We start from the raw sequence: 10,462 nt of genomic DNA, 5'->3' as shown, positions 1-10,462 counted from the left end.
ACTTATCAATCAGTTGGTGATCCTTCGGGGGAGCATTACATGATAAACAACCAAGCATAAGGCATCAAAGTTAACTCGCTCATTCCTTGATTTAAGTCTAATTATATCTTATCATTTTCTCAAAATTGAAAGAGACATGCATGCACCAGCATATGTAGAGTCCCATATTAATTTTAAATGTATAATATTTGCTTGTTGTCGCACTTCTTTTAATCCTAACTAACACGGGAAGGTTTATTAAAAGTTAGAATACAAACCCAAGTCCAAAGATTGGATTCCAACACCAGTTCAACAAGAACAAAAATGGTTCTGATTAGTATCAAATAACTATGAATGGGATTGACTTGTGAATAATTCCCTTGTTGGGATTGGGGTACAATGTGATTATAATGCTGACAAAATAACTGTACAAAGGAAAAGATAACCAAATTTGTATAGTGAATGTTTGAAAAAACAAAAGATGAATAGAAAAAAAAGACGGGTACAATAAGAATGCTTCCCCTCACTCATACATGTTAGATTCATCATCATTAGAAAAATAAAAATAAAATGTAACCCTGCCAAACTCTCGCATTTTAAGGCCCACCAACCAATTACCCTGAGCCTCGTGTGGACATCCACCAGCATACCTCGATCTTCAAAATCGTTCACACTCCCTTTCCCTCTTTCCAACTCTTAAAAAATGAGAGCATCCACCTCACTCAACAAGAATGTATCTGCCAATACATTTGGTAATAGTGTCATGTGCAGGAAGCTTGTCATGTCAGTGTATCTTGCTTGTCATGTCAGTGTAATGTTCCTCTGGTGGAGTTACATATGTACATGACATTTGCAAAAGAGAAAAAGAGCTCTAAGTGACGCCTTGAGAAACACACCAAGGCAGTGGCACAGCCAAATATTCTACAATTATTACAAAAGTGTTGTTATAGTCAAAATACAACAGAGTTCAACTTCATATTCTAGACAAGTGATTTTCTTACCTACTATTTGGCAGAAGAAATTCGGCGTAGCGAAGGAATCCAGCTGCTTGAAACACGAGCATTACTCCCAAATACACGACCAAGGTTTGAGGTTCCTGTGGGCCTTTCTGGTTTTGAGACATTTTCTGTAGAGGATTTGGGAATGGCAGAGGAAGTAGATGGACTATTGTTCACACCCTGCAAAAATTCATGTCAATCAAATGTATTTCTTCAGCTAAACAAAATTCAAATTAAAGATCAGTATAATTGAACTAACTACTCTAACATGCAGAAAGTAGCAATATCACCATATGTTCGTAATCCATAGATGGTCTACTATTTATTTTTAAAAGATTGAATAGAGGCAAGAAAGCCAGTGGCAGGAATTTCATTAAGGTGGCTTACATGTTTCTCAGTATGATTCTTGGCATCCAGATTCCGAACATTAGATGGCTTAGGCTGCACACGTGCACGTGCACTTGGACGTTCAAGATTGGCCAACATTTTTGTTACAGTAACATGAGCTGAATCATTTACTCCTGAAAAGGGAATGTAAACCATAGGCATAAGAACATGATCTATAGAGAGCATTCCTTCATTGTACTCAAACTTGTAAGGCTATATCAGTTCAACGCTATTACAGCAAATAAAAACTCCTTATCACAATAACAACAGCAACGACCATAATAATAATAATAGAAACAGTTATTATGGAAATATCTATTCATATTGCGCATTGGCCACTATCTTTGCATATCTTATGTTTGCTTTCCAAGACAACAAAGTTCCAATAAAAATACCTCACTTAAAGTGTAAGCACCAATTATTTCTTTTTTTCAAAAAAGTGTTAAAAGCTTAAAAGTCACTTTAAATTTCAACCCAATCTACAAGAAAATACAAATCACAAACTTAGTAGAATACTGTTTTTTTTTTGGGAAAAAGACCTTTAACCACATGATACAAGATTGAAGTTACCTTTATGCTTTTCCATAACTACTGGTTCTAGACTGCTAGGCACTGCTGTTGAAGGCTGCACATTGTCACAACATACATAAGAGGATAAAATCAGGAAAGTTTAATATGCAAGCCATAAAAGAAATCTATATAACTTAAAACATTCCAGTAAATGCAAGTTAGACCATAATTAATATATATATATATATATATGGAGCATATCAAATGAAAACTCTTATTATTGTGAGAAATGAGAACTATAAATATAGGCTGTTAAATCATATTTGAATGGTCAAGATTAAAAGAAAAACACATCACTTTTTGAGTAATCATGTGACATTGTGACCACCGACTAACTTATAATCTTGATCATCCATGTATCATATATGGCTCAACTTTTTAGTTATCATTTCTCACAATAAGAGAAGTTCTCACTTGATATGCCCCATTCAAGTCAAAAGTAATTAGTCACAGACTCGCATGAGGAGGGGGGAAAGGGAGGTCAAAACTTTCAAGATAGTCCAAGTACTAACAGATGATTGATTTTGTTTATTTGTCTGTTGCACCTGCTGATATTTTAGGATGGTCCAGTCAAATATAAAGTCGGAATCATATCCTGCTCATTAAATTCAGCCAAACAAAAATTGTTATATCAAAAGAGAAGATAAAAAATATAACATGAGACTAGCAAAAACATGATAAATAAAACTTTGAAACCCTAAGATTGGTAATGCATGATACAACTAAAATTACTAAATCCCATAAATACAGACAAGCATTAAGAATTAAATGAAATAATTCATAAACTTTGCACAGCCTGAAAATTTTGAATCCACGATTTTGGAGGAAGAATAAAGGATGAAAACAATAAACCATAAAAATTGGATAGATGGCTTTGTACTGAAGTAGGGCTGATCTCTAACCTATAGCTTTATACTATATGAAGAATAATTCGGTGCCAAAGTAAAGATACTTTGGCATAAAATGCGGCATGGCATGAGGAAAGAGGAAGAAAGGTTAAATACTTGATGGGATTCATTTAAAATATCATACTTGATGGCATTCATTTAAAATATCATACTTCTGCATTTAGTATCTAAAGCAATCAACCAATAAAAGAGGTGTCATCTTTAAGAAACAATGGGCTATATTCCCCACTAGCAGAAAAAGTATTTGAAATCAAGAATATGATAAAACAGACAGCCAATACCTTCTCTTTTGAACAAATCACGGAACAAGCGCTTCAGGTATCCATAATCTGGGTGTTGATCAAATGTCAAAGATTGGCAATAGTGAAAGTAAGTAGCAAACTCCGCAGGATACGACTTGCAAAGCATCTAATAAGAACAAATCTGGAATCAGTAAACTTCTGAGTAACAGAAAACTTCAATAAGAAAATCTACAAGAGAAGAACTAAAATTTGATTTACCCAATAATAGCAATCCTTAAAAGCTCTTAATTTAATTGTTTAGTCAAGGAGTCAAATATTCAAAGTTAAGTTTAAGGATTGCTGTTGTTTTTTCTTGTTTTTCATATTTACATACCTCAATGGTAGTTGATAATTTCTTCTCACAAATATTGTCATATTTTTCCTTTTTGGTAGCAGCTTTCAAACCCTGCCAAGGAAGGCTGAAATGCAATAGTCAAGCCATATTTTTACCTGAAAAGCCTGCGCCATTGGTACTTTACATGCACCACTTTGCTTTTCAATGAGGATGCCTGTAAAATTACAATGAATAGGAAGAAACTCACCTTCCTCTTAAAAAGTACATAAGAACATAGCCAAGAGACTCCAAATCATCACGACAACTTTGCTCTGACAAAATAAAAACCAATTTGTGGGAAATTTGTAGGTTATAAGTTGTAGTTATAGAGAAGGAAAAGTTCTTTCTACTCACCAATTCCCATGTGAGTGTTGCAACTTGCATAACGTGCAGTTCCTGTTAAGCTTTTATTCTCTCTGGAAGAGTTTATCAAGGTTAAAAAAATATTAGGAAATGATATACTTGCTAATTAAACTAAAACTGGTAAAGCACAAGCAATACTAAGAATGAATCAATCAGAAGAATTCAGAAAAAAAGATTTATTTGAGATTCCACAGATCACAAGTTCGAAAGCTTCCCATTGCTAAAAAAACAATGTACTTTTACATCAGAAATCAGAAAGCAAAAGAATATCTATTTTAGTAAAATACACTGCAAGGATAGTAATATAGGCAACGGTTCTACCAGTTACAAAAATGATCATGATGATTACTGGATTTTAACCATACAAATTTTGAACAAGAAAAATGAAGAAAGAAGAAAAACTGTACCACTTTAGTTAACACAATATCATAAAAATAAGCTTATATATACTGAAAATCAAAAGGCATCTTGGGAGACAGAAAAGTAATCAAATACATTTGTGACACTAGAAAACCTTATAACACAGGACCCTGCCAGACCTGGGAAAACATTGATTCATAACATGAAGAGATACAAAAAATATTAAGTAAAACTAAACAGAACAGAACATACCTGTAAGGAATATGTTTATTTGTGTTAGGGTCCCTGTATCTTTTCGCTAGTCCAAAATCAATAATATAAACCTGTAAATGTAACAAATTGCAGAAAACATATATAAGAAATTGTATGCATAAAAGGATTATCAGAGAGGAAAACTATCCACCTTAGTTAGCCATTACATGGAAAGAATTTTGAGGTTGTTACCTGATTTGATTTCCTCCCAAGACCCATAAGGAAGTTATCTGGTTTGATGTCTCTATGCAAAAATCCCTTGGAATGCATGTACTCTATTCTTGTCAGCTGTAGTCAAGTTAATGAAATCGACTTAATTTTCTATTATTGCACTTTCATTGAAAACTTCCATGGATGTGAGCATTGACTAAAACATGTAATTTCAAAGACAAAACTGATACAGTGACTTGCAGAAAACATAGCAATATCCAGTAGACAAATTACAAGTCAGTATGGAACAAATGCAGGTTCCTTGAAAACTGAAGCAAGCAATGCTGACATGAATAAGTGGTTACCATCTGATCGGCCAACATCAAAACCGTTTTTAATGAAAACTTTCTCCCGCAATAGACAAAAAAGTCCTCAAGACTCCGCCCCAAAAGATCAATAACTAGAACATTATTGTCTCCATCTGTGCCACACCACTTCATACTTGGAACACCACCTAAAATCCAAAAGAGTAAGAGGAATAAAAGAATTAGCATTACGCTCTGAAAATTTTTTGAGAGCATTTAAATTATTGAGGGGCTTCTATATAACTTACTTTCTCCTTGAAGAATACTATATAACTTTGCTTCATACAATAGCTGCGGATGCTTGGTCTTCTTGCTTTCCTACAAGATCAGAACACAGCACCATAAATCACAATTAGATCATTGGTATATTTCTTGAATAATTGAATATGACATCTAACAAGTAAAGTTCTCTATTAAAACTAGACACAAGCTTTTATCATTTATGCACAAGGGACTACGCCTATTCCAACACTTATCCCTAACTCCATGTAATCAACCGCTCATATCCAGCATCCTCATGCTGGCGAAGCGCACATGAAAAATAAAACTGAGACTAAAATTATGTAAATTAAGAACCTATTTTGCATTTCCATTTTTTGTTTCAACATTATTTTGAGTCCATTTCTTGTTTCCAAGGATCTATATAAGACACAATTAAAATAATAATACTTTTACAGTAATTTGTAAAAACAAAACTTCAACCTAAGCAGGTCCTAATATTCAAAACAAACGAAATTTGAGTGACATAATAAAGGGGCGAGAACCCAGAAAAAAAAAAAAAAAAGACTAACCATCTTGATGGCGACAATCTCAGAGGTATCGATATTTGATGCTGAAAAAAAAAAGTAATAATCAATCAGCATATGAATACAACAGTACATAGATAGATATAAAACAGCAGTTAACTATGCCTATCATGTCATAATTGTAATTATAATATACATGCATACTCAAATCAAGTTCAAAAACAAAAAAGAAAGCAGAAAGAAACATATATGTGGTATTGCTGACCAATATAAATTTCTCCGAACGAACCGCTTCCGATTTTCCGACCAATCTTAAACTTCCCTCCGATGACCCTCTCCATGTTCGCCGGTTACGGATGCTGAAACGCGCTTTAGAGAGAGAGGGAGAACACAAATCAGAATGATTGAGACGAGGAATAGAATGAAAGAATGAAGTTGTATTGTATGATTAATGTTGGAAATTGTAGGGTTTGGTTTTTGTTTTGTTTATAAAAAGTAGGTTGCTGACCTGTCCAATCCAGCGAGCTCAGCTTAACATTCCTGTGCTGTTACCTAACTCAATCAACCAATCCCAAGTAACAGTTCCAACACATGTGTAATTTCAAAAACTCGGTTTGTTTATTATTACTTTATTTTCTTTTTGTCAACCACATTTGACATTTCCAATATTTATAATTTTTTTAACTATTGGAGTTTTGTTTTACTAATCATTCATTTACACGATAAAATTGGTTATAAAAATCAATAGAATAATAATGTTGATTTTGATTTTAGTAACATCAAAATAAATATTAATTGTACGCGGTTGAATTTTGTTGGTGTGAAAACGGAAAAGTATAAACAAATGAGATAACCGACTACTCCTCTGTTTCTCACTAAGGAACATTAATTAATATTTTTTTCAGCTTTATCTGCATTGGATAAACGCAATATGAGTCAGCATGATCCAAGAGGATGATCTAAGTGGATATTTAGTGATAGATTTTAAATTGGTATCTTAGATCACTCATTGATAGATCTTAAAGTATCACACAAAATTTAAGATCTCTTAAAATTTTTATCATTTTTTTAGTAATAAATCTCTTCTTAAGATCTTGGATGTTTTTTTTATAGATCTCATTGTAGTGACGTCGACTGATTTTTTTTCCTTTGTTGTCATTTTTGTCCATTTATCTTTCTTTTTTGGATTTTTTTTTCTCCATCTCTCCTATCATCCACCTCTTTCTTCTTCCTTTTTTCTTTCTTCTTCTTCTTCTCTCCCTTTGCGGTTTCAGGTATGTATATTTTGTTTTGGTTTTATGGTTTGTTTGTTTTTTTTTTCTTTCTTGTTTTTTGGTTATTTTCTTGTTGATCATTATTCTTTTTTATTGGTGTTTCTTGGGTGTTGTTGTTGATCATGTCTGATTTTTAAGTAAAAATATTTTATTTTTGAATTATGTGCAAAGATCTTGAGAGTTCTTGTACAAGAACATATTTTTCACCTTAGAAATATCTATTAATCTTTTATTGAAATATTTACAAAAGACTAGATCTTGAACTAAAGATCCTTACTCAAACATTAAAATTGTTCTAATAATTCAATTCTCAATTAGTGTGGTTGCTCTCTCATTCTCTCTTGCTACTTCTTATGATCAATAAATAATTAATCAATAAAATAATCAAGAATAAATAATTATTTTTGTCATTATATAAAGCACTAATAAATTCATTCTTATTATTATGTTTGTTCTAATTTATACTTATTTTTCTATTTCTTTAATATAATGTTATGCTTGCAATGATTAAAAAAAAGAGAAGATGAAAATTAAATATAATTTTGATAAATAATCATTTCCGTTCACGTAATACGTTAACAAATTCATTCTTAAATGTGTTACGTTGACTCTTTTATTAAGAGTAACAGATCAAAATTAATGGATGGATAGATCTGTTGTACTTTTTTCACTCTGGATCACTAAAATTTAAATTTTCATTTTTCAAAAACAAATTTACCTATATTTTATCCATTTAGAAACGAAAATAACTATTTACCCAATAATCAAATATACTCCTTTGTCTTATGTTTTAGCCGTATTACAACCAGTAATACTATTACAAAAATTAATATATGTTCCGAACAGTCCTTTTAATATATATTATTTATTAAAATGTGAGTAAGATTGATTAAATAAAAAGTATTATAGAATTTTATAATTTTTAATAAATTTTAAATAATAAAAAAAATGTTTTTCGTGTTTGTTGCGGCAGGGAATCCAACCGGATAAGGCTGCCAATGGTCAGATTAGATACTCCAACTTCAAATCCAAGAAAGAAGGAAAATTGATCCTATTTCTAATACTGGTATTTTTATTTTAATTCTTTTAAAAAAAGAAAGAGTTAGAAAAGAAAAAATATACTACTGTATATCATATTTTGAGGTTTATAGATGTTAAAGCTCTTGATGACCATTTATGCAGTTACAGTTTTACAGATAATGATTAAAAAAAAATACACCGTCAGTATGAGGACAAAATATATTTTATTTTCTGGAGAGAAAAAAAAAATATTTAGACACAGTAATACCAAACAAAAGAAAAAATAAACTAACAACTAATGAAGTAATCAACGTCATTTTTTTTAATAAGTAATCGACGTCATGGAACTTTACAAGTAACTTCCAAAGTTCTAGCCTACGCGGATGTAATAATCCAATCTTTGGACAGCAGCACATATTATATTTATTTCAATGGCTCAGTAAATAAACTACGTTCAGCAATCAGCAGTTAAGCACTTCCCATGAGAATCATGTCCTGTAATATGAATCTCGACATACTTATTATTTTTTACTCTGAGTTTAATTTTATATATATTTCAGCGTAAAAAGATCATATTATCAATAATTAGATATCACATAAATATCTTTTTAAGTAATTAATATAACAATTAACGATGGTATCATACTTAATAATTTATTATTAGATGAAAATATAATTTTTTTTACATCATCAATATATTATAATTAAATTATTTCATTTTTTTTAGATTGTTCATCATATATTTTAGGATGCAAGATTATTTTTTGTTTGAAAAATTAAATTTGTCTATCTTAGAAATGTTAAGTAATGGAATTCAAACTTTTCACATGATAATAAGAAAAAAAGAGTTTGAAAAGAAAAAAATGCCTAAAATATGATTTTTATTTTTTTATTTTCTTAAATTCATAATTTTAGTCTCTTATTTTAGTATTTATTTATAATTTTAGTATTTATAGTCAATTTTAAATATTTATTTATATATTTTGTAAATGTTGATTAATACGTGTCTATTTATTATTCATGTGGCAAATATTTTTTTAAAATTATTTAATTATTAACAAGCTTAATTTATAAAAAAAATACACATTCAAGTCTAAAATTGACAAAATAACTATGATTCTTTTGCATATATAATATCAGTAAATTAAAATTGGTTTTTGGCCCTTATTTGTGTTTGGTTTGTGCAGGGAGTGATTCTTCTATGGTTAACAACTATGATTCCTTTGTCAAAGCCACTTTGTAACCACTAACCAATTTACCAACAGCTGCAATAACTCTCCTACAACAATTCACCTCATGATCTTGCATTCTTCTTTTGCCCTCATGTCCATTGGAGCTGGAGGCATAAGATCATCCTCTTTGGCCTTTGGTGTTGATCAGTTGAGTAAGAGGGACAAAGATGCAGGAATCAAAGAGAGCTACTTCAGCTGGTACTATGCTATTGTTGCATTGTCATCACTGATAGGTTTAACGTACTGTTGTTGTCTACATTCAAGATAACATGGGGTGGGCAGTGGGGTTTGAATTCCCGCTATCCTAATGTTTGTAGCAACTGTATCTTTTTTCTTGGCTTCTCCATTTTTATGTAATGGTGGAGGTTAAAAGGAACATGCTAAGTGTGCTAGCTCAAGTATTTGTAGCGTATTTGTCTACAAAAATCATTAAGAAAACAATCTTAAATTATGTAAAAATTATATAAAAAAAATTAACAAGTAATTAATAATATTTTAATAATGTAATCATCGGGTGGGTACAAGAAATGAATATGGGACGGGTAGTAACATCCTTGTCCCCAACTCCGACCTCGATTAAAAAAGTTAGGTAATTTTTGAACTCAAACCTAGTCAACTTAGATATTTTTCGTTAAAATCGAGATGAATTTAGACGGATATCCACGGTTACGAGTTTCATTATCATACTTACTTAGAAGTCCATTACTTGTTATTAGAGCTTCTTTAAGTAGGAATGCTATTTTTAACTAGTGTTTACAATATTGGTCTAGTGGATTATGTAGTAGTTGTTAGCTAATAATTATGATGTGCATCAAACTGAAACTCTAGCATATATATGCTATGTTGAATTTCTAGTTCACGTGGATGGTGCTGTAAAATGCTTTTATCTAATAAATTGAGAGCAAAGGCTTAATTATACAGTAATTGTGTTTGCTAGGTTTCTCAACAAAGCATGCATGATTAGAAATCCCTTACAAGATCTAACACCCCGAGGGAAGAGCTTTGAATCCATGGAACCTTTGCACAGTAGACCAAGTTGAAGAACTCAAGGCACTTATCAAGATAGTCCCAATTTGGACAACAGGAATCATGATGGGTGTGAGCATCAGTCAGGGTTCATTTCTGGTACTAGAGGCGTCCTCCATGGACCGCCACATTACTTCGAACTTTGAAATTCCTTCAGGCTCCTTTGTGACATTTATGATTTTATCTCTAGTACTTTGGGTTATAATCTATGACCGCA

The 10,462-nt window shown here is 31.4% G+C and overlaps 1 protein-coding gene across 3 annotated transcripts; it reads right to left on the bottom strand.

Moving 5' to 3' along the window:
- Positions 1–312: 312 nt before the first annotated feature.
- Positions 313–6,159, bottom strand: LOC114415139 (casein kinase I-like). 3 transcript variants are annotated; one of them, XM_028379700.1, is made up of 15 exons: positions 5,959–6,159; positions 5,739–5,779; positions 5,196–5,265; positions 4,948–5,096; positions 4,625–4,720; positions 4,433–4,503; positions 3,812–3,873; positions 3,666–3,729; positions 3,458–3,542; positions 3,124–3,250; positions 2,447–2,529; positions 1,935–1,989; positions 1,365–1,498; positions 985–1,157; positions 313–900 (listed from the first exon to the last, which is right to left on the bottom strand). In XM_028379700.1, coding segments are annotated over exons 1-15 (1,287 nt in total). In that variant the 5' UTR covers positions 6,035–6,159; the 3' UTR covers positions 313–899. The 3 variants fall into 3 exon arrangements, with proteins under 3 accessions (XP_028235501.1, XP_028235502.1, XP_028235500.1); XM_028379701.1 differs by having other exon boundaries at positions 981–1,157; positions 2,480–2,529; XM_028379699.1 differs by having other exon boundaries at positions 981–1,157; positions 5,959–6,158.
- Between the last annotated feature and the right edge of the window lie 4,303 nt (positions 6,160–10,462).

This window comes from Glycine soja, chromosome 6 (genome assembly GCF_004193775.1).
Source record: "Glycine soja cultivar W05 chromosome 6, ASM419377v2, whole genome shotgun sequence".
Taxonomy (NCBI): Eukaryota; Viridiplantae; Streptophyta; class Magnoliopsida; order Fabales; family Fabaceae; genus Glycine; species Glycine soja.
The sequence above is the reverse complement of the archived record's forward strand: the minus strand, read 5'-3'. Positions and strand labels throughout refer to the sequence as shown.

Coding starts and splice junctions, on each gene's coding strand:
- LOC114415139 (XM_028379700.1), bottom strand. CDS start 6,034: ATGGAGAGGGTCATCGGAGGGAAGTTTAAGATTGGTCGGAAAATCGGA. Junction 5,266..5,738: donor AGATTGTCGCCATCAAGATG/GTTAGTCTTTTT, acceptor CTGATCTTGTAG/GAAAGCAAGAAGACCAAGCA. Junction 1,990..2,446: donor ATAAACAAAATCAATCATCT/GTTAGTACTTGG, acceptor GACAATGTGCAG/CCTTCAACAGCAGTGCCTAG.